The sequence below is a fragment of the Peromyscus maniculatus genome, chromosome 22 (assembly GCF_049852395.1).
Source record: "Peromyscus maniculatus bairdii isolate BWxNUB_F1_BW_parent chromosome 22, HU_Pman_BW_mat_3.1, whole genome shotgun sequence".
Taxonomy (NCBI): domain Eukaryota; kingdom Metazoa; phylum Chordata; class Mammalia; order Rodentia; family Cricetidae; genus Peromyscus; species Peromyscus maniculatus.
In genome coordinates, this window is record NC_134873.1 from 55,094,047 (window position 1) to 55,114,182 (window position 20,136).

The 20,136-nt window shown below is 47.4% G+C and overlaps 1 protein-coding gene across 3 annotated transcripts in view; it reads left to right on the forward strand.

Annotated features, from left to right (window-relative positions):
- Prkce (protein kinase C epsilon) overlaps positions 1-20,136 on the forward strand; it is a 505,293-nt gene that overhangs the window by 184,178 nt on the left and 300,979 nt on the right. For all 3 annotated transcript variants that reach the window (XM_006986497.4, XM_042267318.2, XM_076559041.1), the window contains one exon: positions 6,674-6,737. In XM_006986497.4, coding sequence (XP_006986559.1) covers positions 6,674-6,737 — 64 coding nt within the window. The remainder of the gene's footprint in view (positions 1-6,673; positions 6,738-20,136) is intronic.

Consider the following 20,136-nt stretch of genomic DNA (forward strand, 5'->3'; position numbering starts at 1 on the left):
CCCCTGCCCATTATTTTATGGAAACAGTTGCTATGGAAGCCCATTATCAGAGTGGGACCATGAAAACCATTTCATTCCATGTATCCCCCAGCCTGTGACCAGTCAGTGTGTGCTGCCAATAGCATGGGTACCAGATTCCTCCCCAGATGAAGAGCCGCAGAATCAGCTTCTAGACACCACACCGGCACGTTGGAGTGGCTTCCACATTGCCCACTGCAGCGTTTTGGTGACTTTAATGTTTAGGTTTGAATTTTTTTCCATGTCATACTATTTGTCCACAATGCACTAGGGTCAGATTCACTCCCACCCTGATTCCCCTTCACTCTCATGCCATGTCTTGGTGCTTTGTACCTTCTATAAGATGCTGGTGGCCGGAATGACCTTGGTCTGCCTGGTCTCTTCCATGCCAGGAAGCCCTGGGGCTATGATGTACTTAAGTGTGGGAGGGTGGCCCAAACTGAAGGGTATAGACTTCTTCATTTTCTCTCTCTTTCTCTGGTATTAGGGATTAAATCTAGGCCCTCATGAATGTTAAGCAAGCATTTTACCCCGATTTATATCTTCTTTTTTTTACTTTGGTGTGTGTATGTTGTTTTCATGTATGCAAGTGTACACACACACACACACACACACACACACACACACACACACACACACGGAAGGCAGAGAGGTTGTTGCCGTGTGTCTTCCTTCCTCAATTATTTTTCACCTTAATTTTTTGAGGTGGGCCTCTTGCTCAACCTGGAGAGACCCCCCCCCTCATTAGCCGGCCCGTCAATGAGCTCCAGATAGCCCCCGTCTCTGCAGGCCCTAGCACTGGGATTACAATGCACATGGCTCCCACATGCCTCCCACATGCCTCCCACATGCCTCCCACATGCGGATGATGGGATCTAAACTCCTGTCCTCACGCTGACATAGTAAGCATGTTAGTGACTGGACCATCTCCCCGTTTTTCCTTTTGATATGGAGTCAGAGTCCTCCTGCAAAGGTGCCAGTGTGTTCCTTCACCCAGTGGTGGCCTAGGCAGGCGTCGGCTTTATGGCCCTTCTGCCTCAGCCGCCTAAGTGCTGAGATTACAGACCATAACCGCTAGGCTCAGCTTCCTTTTCGGGTGGTTCTCCTACCTCCTGCGTTATCCCCAACCTTTTCCAAGCAAGGGAGAAAGAGAAATAAACACTGAGTTACGTGAATCCCAGTAGGTGGTACTTGGCCCCTCAGGGCCTCTCTCCCATTCTCTCTCCTTCCCTCCAAGCTTGGTGCCTGGGGATGGTTAGAAGAGGAAGGGAAACTCAGGTGGCCTGAGCCAGGCAGGGGGAAGTTTATCTAGAGGTCTCAGGTGAAAGTTGGTCTGTGCGTAGGAGGAAGTTTGACTGAATTTCAGGCTGCCTGGCTCTTGAAACCCTTTGGTCTACTAGACATAAGCACAGATACCTGTGGGTCACTGAAGCCCTTGGCTCTCTAGACACAGGCACAGATACCTGGGTCACTGGAGCCCTTGGTCCCCTAGACACAGGCACAGATACCCAGGTCACTGAAGCCCTTGGTCCCATAGACACAGGCACAGATACCTGGGTCACTGGAGCCCTTGGCCCCCTAGACACAGGCACAGATATCCAGGTCACTGAAGCCCTTGGTCCCATAGACACAGGCACAGATACCTGGGTCACTGGAGCCCTTGGTCCCATAGACACAGGCACAGATACCCAGGTCACTGAAGCCCTTGGTCCCCTAGACACAGGCACAGATACCCAGGTCACTGAAGCCCTTGGTCCCCTAGACACAGGCACAGATACCTGGGTTACTGAAGCCTGACATATACTTGGCAGATAAAGAAGTTGTTGGCTACTTACCAGTGGAATTCTGCTTCAAAACTAATTGGATGAGAGTTCCTGATGGGTGGATGTGGGGTGCTAGAAGGATCCTTGGCCTAGGAGTTAGGAGCTGAGGGAGGCAAGCTCTTTCTTAGTTAACTATAATAGTTATAGGGCTGCATTCCCAGAGACAAGGGATATATGAAGGCCCTGATGTCATGAAGCAGATGGGCCCTCATTGGCATACTGTGGCTACACTGGCTACTCCTCCTCTTTATAACCTCAGCTTTTAAAGTCTTTGTTTATTTGCAGTACAAGAGATTGAACCCAGGCCCTTGTGCACCTAAGCAAACACTCTATTGCTGAGCTTTTCTGAGATGGAGTTTTGTTATGTTTCTCAGAGTTGCCTTGAACTCATAACCTTCCTGGCTCTCCTTTGGGAGAATTGAGATTGCAAGTGTGTGCTACCATATGTGGTTCTTATTCATAGACCAACGCAGTACCTGTTAGCGTACAGGTAAATTATGAGGACTAAATAAAATTGACCCATGAAGGCCATTAGAAATAGGCAGGCACCACTCAGAAGTCCTGCTGCTTCAGGAATTTCTGGGTGGTTTGTTCTATCTCTGTGGGCATTTTCCTTCTTGAATGAATGGCATCTTCACACAGACCTTCCCCTGGGCTCAGTACAGAGCTGAGGATGTGTCTTAGGAAGGTTGGGCCTGGGAAGCCAATGGCCACTGAAAAGGATAATGAGGACATTGGATGGGGCTGGGAGGAGAATGCCCTGGACAGGTATCAGAGAAGCCTCTGTGGGCTAGGGCTAGCAGGGCCACAAGTCTGACCTTGGAGTTGAGGCAGAATCAAATCCTTCCATAATTAGGTAGTGTTGGGGGGGCACCACTGCAGAAAGCATACTGTACCCCCCTTTCCTATCTGGAACTGAGACTGTCATTGACTTCGCAAGAGCCTCAGTAAGCCAAGGCATGTGAAGGCATCTGAAGCAAAGTAGATGTTCAGGACTCCTGTGATCATCTGCTCTCCCTATCTCTCATGGTACTATGGACCTTCTGATGTCTAGGGGATGGCCTTGCCTGCCCCTGGATTTCCCCTAGGATGGGAACAAGACTTAGCCTTTTTTGATAGTCACAACACCACTAAAATGTCATCTGATATCCTGTAATCATCTATAGTAATATCGGGAAACACAAAATGTCTTCTATTTATCTGGGGGGGGGGTTGTTAGAGTAGGAAGAATTTTGAACTAAAAAGGAGAGACTTGAAGAGAGAGAGAGAGAGAGTGTGTGTGTGTGTGTGTGTGTGTGTGTGTGTGTGTCTTATGTATGTATCTATTGTACTCATGTGTGGCATGACACTAATATAGAGAGAGGTCAGAGGAAAGCTTGTAAGAGTTGGTTCTTTCCTCCCACCCTCTGGGGATGACACTCAGATCATCAGACTTAGCGGCAAGCCCCTCTGCCTGCTGAGCCATCCTGTAGGCCCTGGTTGTTTCGGGCCATCTAGCCACTCAGTTCTCTCTTCTCCACCCACCGAGTGTTTTCTGAGTGCCAAGTGCTTTGCATTGCTGTCTCATGGAATTTCCATGACAACCCATTTCACAGATGAAGCCAGGGCTTATGGAGAGGAAATAATTGTCTGAGGTCACTCAGCGGGTAAGAGACAAAACTGGGATTCAGGCCTGGTATGAAGCCAAGGGCTGTGGTCATCTCCCCCACGGCTTCCTTGGCTTCTGGCCCTGGCTAGAGGGGAAGCCAATGGTGATTTAGCTTGAAGGGAGATCACAGTCCAAGAGAAAAGGAAAGTGGCTAGGGGGTCTGTCGGGGAGAGGTAAGACATCTAAAAAGATTTTATAAATAAGGCTACATCTGGAGCAAGCAGACTCGTTCCAGCTGCCTGGTACTGGTACTGATGATGCCCTCTGACAGACTACAAGTTGCACAGGCCGGGGAGCCCACATTGCTGCATTATCTGGGCGGTGCGACCATGGGCAGAATCGTGATGAAATGAATTTGGCCGTGAAGCCAGACCACTCTCTGCCACCCTTTGTACTAGGCCACCCCTCCGGTCACCACCCTGAAGTCCTGCCGCCCTGGATGGAATCTCAAAGCCGCCTCGTTTGGCCGACTGGGGCTTGGCCGGAGCTTTGCAGCCATCTGCTCGTTCTGCAGAGCTTTGTTGCTCTTGGCGTGTTTAATGGCTTCATTTCTATTTTTCGGTTGGGAAATGCAGTGCGCTAGCATTGAGGGAGGGAGCAGTGGGTGCCAAAATGGTTTCTGATAGCCATCTTGAATGTTAATATCCTAACACAGTTTACGGCCGATGACCTGTCCTCCCTGCTATGAGTCCTCACTCCCCTTCTGCAGAGATAGGCTCCGTGCCCGCCTTTGGAGAGGCCTCGCTGCCCATCTCATTCCCTCCCTGCCCTTCACAGATAGCATTGTGCCTCACCAATACAGTCAGCAGTCGTGGGAAATCTTTGACTTGGAGGATATGAGAAAGCGTTTCGTTTTGTTTGGGGGTTAGTGGAGATGATCTAATCTCCACAAGGCAGGCATTATTTGAATTCCGTTCTCGAGGGTCAAAAGGGCTCCTGATCATTTTGAACTTTGGCAGGGACAGAATTCTGGTTTAGCGCTGTTCAGCAGGGCCCACGACTGGTTTTTCTGTTTGTAATTCTGTGCCAGGGATGGAGTATGTTTATGATGGGGTCATATGAGTGTTTGAGAGCTCTGGGGAAACTTTGCTTTACGTACACATTTAAGATCATGAACTGTTGAGGTGGAATGATGTGAAAAAACATCATGTGGGATCCCATGGGTATCCAGTTGGGGATGTGGCTCTCCTCTGGAGCCCAGGCTCAGACAAGTGGATCCTGTGGTGTCCCCGAATGTGGCCCAGATCTGCTCACTGCCCTTCCTCATTCTCTGACCGGAGTGCGTGAACTTCCTCCAGGTACCTCATCTATGGGAGATGGCTTGATGCAAATGAAAATGTGGACCAGGTAGTCAACATTCTCAGCCATGAGGAGCTAAGTCTGGCCATGCAGCAGGGCTCCCGAGCGGCTTTAGAAACCTTGACTCTGGGAAGGGTATGGGTGACCTGGAGAGAGCATCCATTCAACTTGAGTTTCTTTGCCTCAGGCAGGTGCTCATATCAGATGTTCACTGTGTGGCCGCCTCACCCTTCCTCTTCCAGTCTTGTGCAATCGCTACTTCGGTACAAATCACAAGTCTGTTTTCCTCCTTGGGCGTGAAGCCTTCAAGGGGTGAAGGACACAGACCATGCTGTAGAATCTAAAGCCATTCCCCGCCTCCACAAATGGGTATTGGGTGTTTTCTGGCCAAGAGAAGTGAGCCGGGGTTGGAAATGTGGCAGGGGAGATAACTACATGGACACTGTGCGACAGTGTAATAAAAACTGTGATTAGGATGCGTCTGGTGTGCTGTGGGAACCCGGAGGAGGGAGGAATGCAGCCTGATGGGAGTATCTGGAAAAGCTTCAGAGAGGAGGCATTCATTGTCCTTGACCTCGAAGGATCAGAAGACGTCCACCGCGCTGCCTCTTCCTAAGAATTACTCGCTAAGCATGCCCTGCTCTTTGCTGGGAACGGTGGAAAAACGACAGGAAGGGATGGTGGTTCCTGTCCTTAGGAAATGCACAGCTTGTTGGGGAGCGAGCCTGGCGCTGCTGAGCCCATTGGAACTCTGTGTATACAGATGGACAGTGGGGGTGGGTGAGCGTCATGGTGTGGACTTGGAGATCCAAGGCTTCCCGAGTTACTACTCTCCCATATGGGAAGCGGCACACTTTCTGCAGGAAGAGTTCCTGCCTTGCAATGTCTTAAGAGGTCCCGTCCGCGGTTCCCATCCCACTGCCTCATTTCATCAACCTGGTTCTGTATAGGAGTTAGCTGAGCTCCAGTAGGGGTGGGAGCAAGTTGGGCATGAAAAGAGACGCCGTTGGTAAGGACTTAAAAGTACTGGCTCTCCTTATAAGCCAGCTGGCGTCTGCGGATCGCAAAACACCCATGGAGCCAACTCATGACCTAAGTCTGAGGGGGTCAGGGTAAAGTAAGGTGCACTTTCTGAGCCTTCGTTTTTGTTGTTTCTTCTCAAACTGCTCTTCTCTATTGCTCTCAGGAGCCTTCGATGTTTGCTCATCGTTTATTTTCTCCCTCTTATTAGCCGGGCTCGTCACTGTTCTGTTTTCTTAACATCACGGTGAGATTTGAATCACTGAGAACGGGAGTGACGTCTAACACGACTCTTGTTTTCCCGAGAAGCAGTTATATAGAATAAAGGACCCAAGTTCCCGTGGGTGATCTCGGCATCGAATCCCAGCACTGCCACTTAGCTTAGACCTTGGAGCAGATTCCTTGTCTGTAGAAGGCGATGACACACAGCCTTCCAGCCTCCATGCAGTTGACCTGGTAGGCTGGGCGATTCTCAGCTGTCGGGACTGTCTTATACCCTGTGGCTTCCCTGGCATCTCCACCCTTCAGATGCCAGTTATGGCTTTCTCTCTGCCAGTCATGTCTAGACAGTCATGCCTCTAGAAAGTCATCAAGCGTCCATTGTGAAGCAAGATCCCTCCCCGTTTAAGACCGCTGACGGATGCTCCCTTCTGGGTGTGCCTCAGACCTCCTAGTACAGCACGGTAGATGTTCGGTCATCATTGGATGCTCTTTCATCCCTAACTCACCTTGCTCTTGGCACACCGTGGGCTGGTGAATGCATGGAGCTGCGACTCCAGATTACAACAGTTCGGGGTGGGAATGTGGATCCCTCATGCTGCCCAGCCATGTACTAACAGATCCACTGTCGTTTTCTTACTTGCAGATTGATCTGGAGCCAGAAGGAAAAGTGTATGTGATCATCGATCTCTCGGGGTCCTCAGGTGAAGGTAGGAGAGCATGACCGCTCACCCTTGTCCTGTTGTGTCAAGCCGTGGTCGTCTGGGTCTCCCCCTTCCCGTTGTGGACAGGACATTAGCACAGTGACATTTAATGAGTTGGCATGCTTCAGCAGGAGAAGGTTATTTTGAAGATGCTGTGCCTGTGTACCAAAAGGAGCCAGCCATCTGTTCCTGGTGGAGCAGAAGGAGGTTTCAGACTTGCTGAGAGGCCAATAGCACAGGCATTTCCAAACGGTGTGTGCAGGCAGGCCAGGTGCCGGTGGAGGGGCGGCCTCTCCCAGGAGGCCTCTGTGGGCTTTGTGTTGTGTATGTTGAGAAGGAAGTAAAACCAGTTGGTCTAACGGCATTCAGAAACTGAAACAAAGAGGGTGGCAGACTTTAGAATCTCATATTTTTGGATCATTTACAGGTTCGTTTTACTAGTTATTTAAAAGGCAAATGAAGCCGATGAGATGAGACAACATAGGTTTTCTCTGATATTTATATTTTTCTTCTTTCTCCCTTTTGCATCCTCTTCTTTTGATCCACCCCCCACCCCGCCCCCTTTGCTCACTTTTTTTTTTTGTTTGTTTGTTTTTCGAGACAGGGTTTCTATTGTGTAGCTTTGCGCCTTTCCTGGAACTCACTTGGTAGCCCAGGCTGGCCTCGAACTCACAGAGATCTGCCTGCCTCTGCCTCCCGAGTGCTGGGATTAAAGGCGTGCGCCACCACCACCCGGCAACCCTTTGCTCACTTTTAAGTGCAGAATTTGAAGTGTGGTAGAGACTGAGCAGCCAGGGTGGAAGAGAAGACGAGGAAATGCAGCTTTGTCCAGACAGGTGCAAGGCAGTTATGGCGGACTTAAGGCCTAGACAGGGTAGTGAGTAAACGGGACTGAGTGCATTGACTGGCCTCGTCTTCCCTCCCCTTCTCCTCTGTCTGTGGGCAGCGAGACAGAAGAGTTTGGTGTTAGTGGCCTGACAGAGAGACTGGGAGCCAGTCACTGCTTCCCCTTAGAGACAAGGGAAAGAAATGGTGTTTGGGGTCTTGTCCCCAAGTGAGAGGTGGATGGACATTCCTGTCCTTCCGCTCTCCCACCTGGAAAACTTGGCTATTTCACAGACTCACAATCACACACACATACAGTCTCTAGGTAAAGGTTGTGATGGGAGGAAACTTATGTAAGGTCAAAGGCTGTAAGCCAGTGGTCCTCAACCTGTGGGTCACAGCCCATTGCGTTCACATATCAGATACCCTGCATATCCGATATTTACATTATGATTTGTAGCAGCAGCAAAATGACAGTCATGAAGAAGTATAGATGTAATTCTAAGCGGTCTTAATAAATAAGAAACACAGAGCCAAATAAAGAGTTAAAAGCCCAGAGATCAGAGCAGTATCCAAGAGCTAAGACCACTTTCTTACCACTCACTGCCGTCCTTCCCCTGAGAGAGAAACCTTCTTCCTGTGTCCTGTCTTTTTATTGCCTTTCTGTTGTGCCTCCTCATTGGCTGTAAACCCAACCACATGACTTCCTCGTCACTGCCTGTCTATACAGACCTCCAGGTCTCTATGGTTGGTACTGAGATTAAAGGTTGGCTGTGTTCTTGAACACACAGAGACTCTGCCTGCCATGTGATCAGATTAAGTGCATGTACTACCACTGCCTAACCTCTATGTTTAATATTGTGGCTGTTCTGTTCTTGACCCCAGATAAGTTTATTAGGGTGCACAATATTTTTGGGAACACAATATCACCACAAAGAAGCAATGAAATAATTTTATGGTTGGGAGGGTCCCCACAACACGAGGAACTGTATCTGAGGGTCTCAGCATCAGGAAGGTTGAGGACCACTGCTCTAGGTTGACTGTGATAGTGGCACCTGATAACTTTCATCTGGCTTATTCATTGTCAGTCCCGGCAGGTAGTCAGAATATTTCCATAATCATGTGCATATGGAGACCACGCTAGAGCTGGGTCCGCTTTTAATAGATTTTGATGATTTGGCATAGGTTAAAAGCTTTAAGCATCCTTTCAAAATTGGTTTCTTACATATTCTGCTCTTTATTGCAATTATGTTTGGCATGCCCAACTTCCCTTCTCTGTTGTCAGCCAAGAATAGAACACGCTGTTGAAGAGTTGAGGATTTAACGATATGTAGTATGAAATAGTTAGGACCTGCAGAAGTAGAGTGAAGTCAACCAGCCAGGTTAAGAAAAGCAACTTATCCCAGCACAGGTGGTAATTACCCGAGGTCTCACCTACTCTGGGGGCTGAGGCAGGAAGACGCCGTGAACCCAAGAGGCCTGCACAGTCAGGACTGCAGTCAGGCCAGCTTGAAAAATCAGAAGAAAAAATAATAAAACAAACAAAAGAGTGAAGGCTTGCAGTTGCCTTAAACATTGTTAGCATAGTATGTGAGTGAGCCCAGCTTATCAGACTTGAGAGTTTACAATAGTGTCCTGATTGTAGATGTTGGAAAAAATGTTTGATAAACAAAAATCAATTCTTTTTTTTTCCTGTTCTTCCCCTAACCTTAATTAAACATGCATTTCCTGTGCCAAGATGCTGGGTAACCAATGGCAGGCTTGAATTATTTTCTTTCTCCTCAAAAAGATTAACGGCCTGCAAAATGATAAACAACATTTTTTTTTTTACATTAGAGAGAAAGGAGACGGACAATGAATGAAAAATAAATCAGAAGCAATTGATTTTTTTTTTCATTTTGCTTCTACACTTTATTGCATGCGAATACCCTAAGCAATTTTCATCGGGTTAAATTCTGAGTCCATTTTTTTTTTTTTTAAATCTCTTTCATCTAAAGAAAACCGAGTTTACTTTAGAAACGCTGACACATGCCAGGATCTGTAAAGTACTAGCATGTGTTGCTCTAAAAGCAAAGCGGACTCTATTTTCCCTTTGCTGTTCTGGACTTGGGATTCCCTTCTGTGAGAGGTGGGTGGACGCTCCGTAATCTCGCGCTACGCTCCATTTGTACTATATTCATCTGTTCTCCTAGTCCTGTGCCCCGGGCTGAGAGGGCTCTCGGTCTGGAGGCAGTTTGGGTTGTGAGGGTTAAAGAAAGACTCAGAGGGGACTAAAGCAGAGCTAGTCTGCAAGAGAGAAGTCCCAGAGAGTCAATTGTCAGATCACCCCATTGCGCTGCAGACGACGGACTCTACTCACAGATGCTTGTCCACTCCCTTTCTTGGGTGCAAATGCTAACTGTGTTCTATGAACCGGTGAGAGAAGAGTAACCAGGCCTAAGTGGGGGTTCACTGCTCTATTACTCTCCCCCCACACCATTTCAGCAACCCTGTCTCCAGGCTCCAGCCCCATCAACGGGAAGAACAAGTCCATAGATGTGGCACACGTCTTACAACACACGCAGATTCCGAAGAGTGTCTAGAAAGGTGTGGGGGTGACAGTATAAATAGACCCCAGTCTTCGAGGGTGTTCCAAAGGTTCTTTTTTCTTGCTAGCATGCTGTTAGGAAGCTTCGGTGTTTACATCCGCTGGAGCAGGATATAATGTGATTTCTAACTGTCTAATAAAATTCCACTACTTGCACATCCTGTGCAGGTCACCATAATGGGATTTGACTAGCGTGTGCTTTGGCTAAACCAGGGAACCTGACCCCAGATGTAAGGGGTCAGGCCAGATGGCCCTGAAGGTCATTTCCGGTCATGTGATGTTATTCTTCAGTGTAATAGACATCCGTTGGCGCTCATGGCCAAGAGTGGGTGATATCGGCAGCTGATAGAAGGAGCTGAAGGAAATGGACTTCTGGGGGCATGTGTTGTCAAAGTTCTTTCACTAACATCACACCGAATTTTTGTGCGAGCCCCAGCCTGAGGCATCCCTTAGTTTGGCTTTCATCATGAATAGCAACCATTGGGCTCCCTGGTAAGCCTGGCACTATTGGCTCACCTGATAATTAGGTCAAAGTATAATTAGCTCAGGGAACAGACGTATAAACAGCAAGTTAACTCTCAAATGTGTAAACGATTGTCTCTTGTTATGATCATTTCTGCCTTTGCTGTCATCGACGTGTGGTTTCTTATTCGTTATAATAATATGGCGATGCTTCCTTATTCACAGGCCCTCTGCATGGGAGATGGTTAGGGCCTGACCTGTGGGGTCTTCTTCCTCTGCTTTGCATCCAGGGGCAGTGTTCATCTCGGATTGCTCAGAGTCTAAACTGCAACAGAAATTGTAAGGAGTAAGCCCCATTGGATGTTGGGGTTACAAACCTGTGTCTGCAAAAGTGTACAGAATCTACAATATAAGTTGAGGGACTCCCGCCCCCCCTACAAACAGCACACACAGTTGAAACTGGTCCTGATGGAACTGTGTGTTGTGGAAGTGGAAGCTGAGAAGTGGACAGAATCAACAATATAAGTTGAGGGCTTACCCACCCCTCCTTTATACAGTCACATGATGCTGGAAGTGTCTGGTGTCTTCTGTGGGAAAGCACATGGCCCTAGGAGTCCATCAGAACTAGCTTAGTTCAGATGGACTCCTTACCCAGAAGGTGGGGGTGGGGGCCATGCACTAGGGAATTGCATTTGGACATAGTTTTGTAGATTCCATTCTTGTCACTCGGTGTGAACCTAATCCAAACTGAAGCAACCTGGGAAAAGTGCTGTGGAAGGATCGCGATCAGAACACAGCCTTGGGACAGCGTTCATGTATACAAAGGCGCTCGGTAAAGATTCAGAGCCTGGAGACCCAAGAGCAGGGAGGTGGGTAGAGTTCATCAGAGTCACCTTGAGAGCAGCAGGCAGGCTCTTCAGAGAAACAATGGGAGGGCAGGTTTCGCCAGGACCAAGAGCAGAGCCAGTGAAGGAGGCGACCAACAGAACATGTGGATGTGTGCCAGGTCTAAGAGATTACTTCCTGTCGGGTTGAGACCCAGATGTAGTGTACTCCTTCCTCTTCCTTTCTTCCCCTCCCCCAAATGAAGCAGTCCCCAGCCAGACACTCGGGAGCATCCCACAGCCACTGCTTTGTGTCCTGGGTGTGTCAAGGTTAACAACTTCTCGTGTTGGAGCCCGACTCCTCCCATCACCATTGGGGGCAGAGTGAGAACACATGGCCTCCAGGCTCTCACTGGCCCTGGGTAAAGCCCTTCATCTGTTTGAAGACAGTTAGTAAATCTCTCTTCTTAGGGGCAGAATCCATCAAATCCTCTAGCCTTTCTGCAGGTATGTTTTTGAAATCTTACTGTTCTTTGCAGCTTCCTGCTGGGTTTTCCTCTGGTTGCTCAAGGAGACAGACGTGATGAAGCCAGCTTCGCTTGGCTCTGGAAAGACGGCACGTGTGTGGAGATTTTCACTTCACCGAGTGCTTGACGCCTTCACCTTCACAAGGAAGTGGGTGCTGAGAGGGCACGTGATACACTTCAGCCCGCACTACAAGCTCCCCTCCAGTCTTCTGCTCTGTTAGAGCCCCGATAGAGAGTTTTCAACGTGGAAATGACCTCCTGATGTTGTTATTATTTTTGTTCGTTCATTTCTTCAGAAAGCTTTTAATAGGAACATAAAGCCAGAGTTCCCAGTTTTTAGTCCAAAGGTGACTCCAGAGTCCCTTTCATAAATACACAGATCTATTTTTTTATTCTCTTAGAAAACTGATCCCTGTTTCAGGAATGGCTGGAGCCCTCTTCAGCTGTCTGTAATGTGGACCCGTAAGCAGGTCCCAGTTCGAAACTAGAGCTAACATAAGCCAAGCAGGACAATGATCTTTCCTACTGCCCTGCTCTTTATCTTAGAGACATTGAAGCCTTATGTTAATGGCAGGCATTCAAGCCTGTAGATGGAACTTTGGCTCTGCCAGAGGGTAGCATCTCCAGGATCCATAGTCGTACTGAAGGTTTGGCCTTTTCTAAATTCCATGCTATTTCATCAAGCATGGTGGTCAGAGAGTTACAGGGCGTCTCTTACTCAAGTGAACGACACCCACCTGTGCTTCTAAACAAATGTGCCCAGTTTGGCACGTTGCCAGGTTAGGAGGCTGGGGAGTCGAAAATGGGAAACGATATTCACAAGAATTGGAACATTGCTTTCCGTTAGGAATGCACATCTTGTAGGAAGAAGGCATCGAAGAATGGGAAGAATGGCACATTCACATCGAGTTCAGAACTGGGTGTGGTCAGGGAGTAAACTGGACCCGGAAGAGCACGCCAAGCTTCCAGGGAGCGCTGGGGCTTGTACTGGAAAGCAGGGCTGGACTGCATTTCAGGGAAGGAGGGGAGAGGCTCCTGTGAGCAGAGGGGTATAGTTGGTTGTTTTTCTTACTCTTCTGGGGGCCCACCACCCAGCTCCCAAATAAATCAAAACGAGGCTTAGTCTTACTTACAAATGCCCAGCCTTAGCTTGGCTTGTTTCTAGCCAACTTTTCTTGAATTATCCTGTCTATCTTTTGCCCTCGAGCCTTTACCTTTCTCTATTTCTGTATTATGCCTTTCTTTCCTTCTTATTCCATGGCTGGTTGTTTAGCTGGGTGGCTGGCCCCTGGAGTCCTCCTCCTCCTCCTCCTGCTCCTCGATCTCTCCGCTCAGAGTTCTCATCCTACTTGTTCTCTCTTCCTGCCAGCCCCACCCATCCTTTCTCCTGCTTTACTATTGGCCATTCAGCTCTTTATTAGACCAATCAGGTGTTTTAGGCAGGCAAAGTAACACAGCTTCACAGAGTTAAACAAATATAACATAAAAGAGTGCAACACATCTTTGCATCATTAAACAAATGTTCCACAGCATGACCGAAGGTAACACATCTTAAATTTATATTCCACAACAGAGGGGATCCTGTTATCATTATCCAAGACAGCTTAGAGGCGTTGAATATTTAGGAATGGCAGGATAAACAAGATAAATTAAGTAGGAGGGTGTGTACTCTCTGGGAATATCCAAACGAAAAGGTAGTTCTCAGTATTGCAGGCAGAAATTGTCATGCTATGTAAGCAAGAAAAATGGAATGTCATAAATGATTAACCCATATTTGAAAGTTGAAGGTGGTTGTTCTAGGCTTAACTTCATGGTCAAGGCCTCTTTCTCTCTTAGATCCCCAAAGAGGAAAGGAGTGTTCCACGTCAAATTTAATCACATCCAGAACATTGGATTAGGGTCTGTTATAACTACAGCACTGAGGTATTTAAAAGACCAAGTCCCTCTGTGGCCTTTTCAAATTCTCTCTTTCCCCACTTAGCTACCTGTTAAAGTCCTATGCTAATCACTCGAGCATCTTCAGGCCGTCAGCCTCCTCCCCCCCTTCCTCCTCTTTTTCAGGTCTGGAAAATAAATTCCTGTGTCTCATGCATGCTGGACAAGAGTTCCACCACTGAGCTATGTCCACAGCCTTTCTGAGGTGCCCCAAATTAAGTCTAGATGTTCCCATGTTCAGTTTTGAATATGAAACATCACTTAGGATGTTAATGGGAGTTTTCATCCTCCCAAAGCCACACCCAGCTGCAAGGTGCTGACCCATCTTTGTGGGATATCCCTTAGGCAATAGGATTCCGGTCATGTTCACCCCGAGTGCTCCCTAGACATCTGTGGATGTTTCAGATTTTCCACAAGTGCATTGAGTCCAGAAAATGAAGAGTAACAGCATTCAGATGTTCAAAAACATTGATCTTAAAATCTGTGCTTTTGACTCCCGACTCTCAACCTGGTATAACTACTTGCAACTTGTGACACCCAGACACACAGATTCTTTGCTGTCCAGATTTGGAGGTTCATCTTTGCCCTAATGGAGTCAATGTTTATTCCTAGAAGTGATAATCTGCATGGGTTGAGGACTCAGCTGGCGAGCAATGAGCCCCGCCCCCATCAAGAAGTTCTCCTATCCCAAGGAACCTTTGCTGAAATGCTCCATGAGAAATAAGCCAAGAAACCCCCCATTTCCTTTTAAATGGTCGGTAGGAGCACAGCAGTTCCTCTGACATGAATCATCCACAGTTAATAGCACCAAATGCCAGACATGAGCAGACGAAGAACAGGATTGAACCCGGAGAAACTGGGGGGCCACTCACTGAAAGCCTCCTTCCTGCCTGCCATTATGTGGGTGTGGATATGTATTTTCCCTTGACTATGCGCTTGTTTAATGACTTATTTCATTGCAGAGGGGATAGTCACGTGGAAGAAATACACGTACAGAAACAGTGAGTTTACGATAGGTCCTTAGTGAAGATGTGGGGCCCCTATTTTCTCCCATGTCCTCTCATCCTGTTTCTGTTGATATGTATCATGTCTGCGTCTCATAAAAGAGAGTTTGGGGGAAATCATGTTTGCGGCTCAGATCATATTTGGTTGAAATGGCCCATAATTGAATCATTTACTGTTGTTAATGTCCTCGTGACTTGGCTTAAAAGAAAAGGGTATTTCCATTCATCTAACCTAATTTAGAGAGTTGTCTTTCTGTACCAATTATTCTGTTCTTTTATCTACTTGAAACTGGCCAGTGCTGACAGTTTTATTGATGATCCTTATTACCTAGCTTTGTTGAAACACTCACATTCTCACAATCAAACACATTTGCCATCGTTAATCTAGGTGTAACGCCAAGGCTTTTATCTTTCTCTTTTATTGTTAACCTTTGGTGTGAGCTTGTGTAGACCAAGGAGCCAGGAAAACACACACACACACACACACACACACACACACACACACACACACACACACACAAAATCTCTCTTGAACTCAGTCTTCCTGGTAGTTTCAAAAGAAATCACTTAGTGGAGGCCAAGGCTGTCTGTATCAGAGAAGACATCTCCTTTTGCACTACACATCACCATTATTATCAGCGTCGGGAGCGAGACAGACGGGAAGGCCTGGGGGGTAGGGCCGACCCACAGGCAGCCACTTGCTCTATGTTGATTCCAGAAGGGCAGAGGTTTCCAAAGCTGGTGAAGCCACCAGTCTATGGATATGAAGCTTGAGACCAGAAGTCATGGGCACTAAGTGAACACCAGAAACACCACAGCAGGAATGCCGTGAGAAAAAGCCGTGACTCCATGGAATCAAACTGCTGAGGGTGTCTTTCACTGCCTGCTCCATGGGAATGGGCTACTGGGCCCTCCTGCCTCTCTGCATGAGGAGTACTGAGTTCCCGCTGAAGGCCCAGTCTAAGGAACCTCTAATTTTAATGTATTCCATTGCCTATTAGAGGGCTCTCTCTTGAGCAGTAACTGTGTAGACAGCATTAATCTGGGGCTCTTTGTGCCTACGTCTGTGATCTGTGTAGATTCAGTGGGTCATCTCTCTCTCTCTCTCTCTCTCTCTCTCTCTCTCTCTCTCTCTCTCTCTCTCTCTGACAGAGATTTCTTGAGCCTATTGTAATTCCTAGCCAGAGACAAGTCACTGTCCCTCTATATTAGGGAGCAGTCACATTTCCACCTAATTCCTTTTTTATTACTTCTAAATAATTTTTAAATAGCTCATGCCCATAAATTATAAACGAGAGAAGAAAATTTTCCTTTCTTTCCAGATTTCCTTGTTCTTTCCCCAGAGACGATCCCTGTTCCCAGTGTATCATTGCAGAGACATTCTGTACACACACACACACACACACACACACACACACACACACACACACACACACACACACGGGGTGGGGGGACTTAAATGTAATCTTTAAGGGATTTCTGTTTGCCTTGCTCACTCCTGTGCCCCTGAACTGAGTAACTGGTATACAATGCACATCTACACGTCTGTATAAATCAGACATATTCTTGATATTGAAAATTTTGACCAATCAAGCCCTAGTGGATCACCCTTTGGGCAGTAGCTCTGTTCCCCCGATCAAGGAAAGAGAATATTGTAGCCCTTACTACGTTCATTTTAGGCTAGCCATGCGGATTGAAGGAGATCATCTGAGATCAGCTCTAGCGGCTGCCATTTGTTGACTATCTTCACAAGGGAGAGCCTTCCGTGGAGGGAGAGAGTCTTACAGGTGGCCTCACCGTACTCTTTGCTACCGACAGCTGCGAACTTACTATTGTGCTCCTTGGCCTATTCTTTGCCTCTTTCTATGAGAAGAACGGGAGCTCCTGACGGTAGGGAGATGCTCCTTACCTCCGCATTCCTAGGACGTTAGATACCCAAGAGAAGAAAGTCGATGATGCTTTCTTCCAGTGAAGGAAACTGAGGATGAGGGAAATAGAAGAGGGGGGAAAAGAGATGTTCATTCTCAACTGTGCGTGGGAACTGCACAGAACCAACACGGAGCTTGTGGCTGCCAATGGGTCAGACCTACGTCCCCAGCCTTCCAGTCTGTCTGCCTCCTGACACTAACAGTAATGGAGATATGTAGCGCAGGGGTTGGGGAGGCGGGGGTGTCTTCCCTGCTACAGAAGCCCATGGTCCCCACTGGTGAATTCCTTTGAAACTGTGAGGAAGAGTGAGTTCAAGGGAAATTATCTTCACTTTTAGGGTTTGCACAAAAGTGTGTGTGTGTGTGTGTGTGTGTGTGTGTGATTGAAATCTTCATTTTAATTCCTGCTTTACAGCGAGCTAATTGCATGATTTACCAATAAATAAAGCAAATGTCTATTGAGCTGGGCCTAATGGTTCATACCTTTAATCCCAGCACTTGGGAGGCAGAGGCAGACAGATCATTGTGAGTTCAAGGCCAGCCTGGTCTACAGAGCGAGTTTCAGGCCAGTCATGCCTACATAGTGAAACCTTGTCTCAAACAAAACTAAACAGTTGTATACTCAGAGTCCATTGTCTGCTAGGTACCAAGGTAAGGGCTACAAGACAATAAAAATGTAGAGGCCTGGGAATGTCTGACAACAAGCCATGTACCCTTTGTAGGCCAGGTGGTCTCTGTACACAGGGGGAGGATGTGCTGTGCACCTATTTCCTGTATATTTAAGCACACCTTCCTGGAGGAAGGAGGTTAATATGATTCTGGAAGTAAAGGAAACACACAAAATCCAGGAAGTAAACAACACTTAATCAGGCGCAGAGAGCTTTCAAAACGTATAAAGGTCACAAGGCTTCTCCCCAGTGTTATGTAAGCAGCACCAATGGCTGGGCAGAGAAGACTCTCCTACTTTAGGAGCAGCCTGTACATCATATGGGAGCTCCGTGGACACAGCTTTTGTTAGCCTTTGCTAAGCAAAGTGGGACTGCAAGAGAAAGAAGATGTTCAAGGCGGAGTGCTATATGGAGATGGATATCCAAATGGATCTGCCATGTGGGTTTTCTCATCCCTGCTTTTCATCTAGGGGAAATGAGGCTTATGGGGTTTAAGACTGAATCAGTGAGAGATGCTATGAAAATGGAGATTCTGTCTCAGTGGGCCTGGGATGGGGCTGGGGATTGTGTGCGGTTGACCAGCTCCAGGAGATGCCCATGCTGCTGCAGCCAGACCAAACCTGGACTAGCAAGAGACAGTAGTCCTGGGGTCCCCTCCAAACCATGCTTAGCAGGCAGCCGTTCTTATTGGAAATTTCCCAGTTCCTTTCCACCCAGCTCCCAATAGTTCACCTTGAAGCCAACCTCTGTGCCTCCTTTTCTGGTCTGTTTCTCCTTTCTTCTGGGGAGGGGGCTCAGAAGGTGCTCAGGATCCGCCAGCAGGTCGGGCAGTGCCCTGGCCTTGCTTTGTAGCCTGACTCTAGTAGCTTGCGGAAGAGCAGAGTGGGCAGTATCAGTGTTCTGTGGGCAAGGACAAGCACCGGTTTGTAGCGAGAAAACAAAGCCCCGAGGAGCCTTCTGGAAACCACTTGTCGGGATATTGGATTTTTTTTTTTTTGTTTTCGTGTTTGTTTTTCTATAAATACCCCAAAGTATCGAGTGGTGCTTCAATTTGATCCTACTGTGCTAATTTTCTCCTGGTTCCTGCGGCTTTAATTAAAGAAAGTCACCCAGGGACCTTGCTAGAACTTACCTCTAGGTGACCCTCCTCTGATAGCAGGTTGTACTGTTTTTCATGGTAGGAGAGAGTTCTGGATTAAGGGCTGGCTACAGAGTCAGGGCATAATTTTTCCTTGTTCATTAGATAGATGTGTGACTACATGAAAGGAACAGGCCAACGTGTTACTTTAGAAAGGGAACTATTGGGATAAATAAGGTGTTTGCCCAAACTGGCTTTTTGGATAATCAGTTGTTTCATATTCCATTGTACAATCGGTTTCATAGGTGGGTGTGGGCCTGAGTGTTTAAGCTTCCTTTATGTGCTACGTACTTATTAGGGGGTTTAGAGGCTACCTCATTGCCTCCTCATACACCAAGTCCCCAATTATGATACCCCGTCCCTCCCTGTCTATTCAGTTACTTCTCTGTTCTTTTAAGCTCCAATGAGATTGAAAGTTTGCCTCCTCCTGGGAGCCTTCCCGCACTGGCCCACCCCACGTGTGCCTGCTGGTCTTTAACTCTGTATTTGTCCCAGGCGTTCCTTACATTGTATATGTATTTTTTTAATGTCTTAGAACGAGAGTTCAGGTGAGGCCCTGCCTGCCCTGTAAGCCACAGCCACACACCTATGCCAGTCTTCTAAAGGTGGAGAAAATGAGTGGGCAAAACTAACAGGAAAGGGGGAACACAGAGTAGTTTCGTCTCCTGATAATGTAAGCAAAAGAGGAAATGTTAAAGCCTTAACCTTGAAGCCAGGTGTGGGTGACATGTACCTATAATCCCAGCTACTGAGGATTGTAAATCCAAGGTGAGTCTGGGCTCTACAGGGAACTGCCACCTCAAAAGCAACAAATAAACAAAGATCTGAATATCAGTCTTAAAGCACCACCGAAGGTCTTTGAATATGTCTAATTCACGTGAACTCCTCCTAGGAAGATTTCATGAGTGAAATATAGGTCTTCTGGGGTGTCACTGTTTGCTCCTCGAATTCTGTCACATGAATATGATATGGAGCTTGCTAAAGAGTGGTCCTGGGTGTTCATGGATGTACAGACCCCTCTGTGTAGCTGGAGTTTTCTTTAGTCCCGCCCAGGCCCACAGCCACTAAGATCCAAATAAACACACAGAGGCTTATATTAATTAAAACCGTATGGCCTAATGGCTCAGGCTTCTTGCTAGCTAGATCTTACATCTTAAACTAATCCATTTCTATAAATCTATATCTTGCCACATGGCTCGTGGCTTACCAGTATCTTTACATCTTGCATCTCAAGGCGGCGTCTGGCGGCGTCTCCTGACTCAGCCTTCCTGTTCCCAGAATTCCCATCTCTGCTTGTCCCACCTATACTTCCTGCCTGGCTACTGGCCAATCAGCATTTTATTTATTAACCAACCGGAGCAACACATTCACAGCATACAGAGTGATATCCACAGCACCTCTGTGAGAAGGGAAATGATGGCCAACGCCCTCTTTCAGGGAACTAGCCTTCTGTCCTACTTATTCATGTGTGCCATGCAGTAAGGAGTTTCCCCCTCAAGCTTAGGAA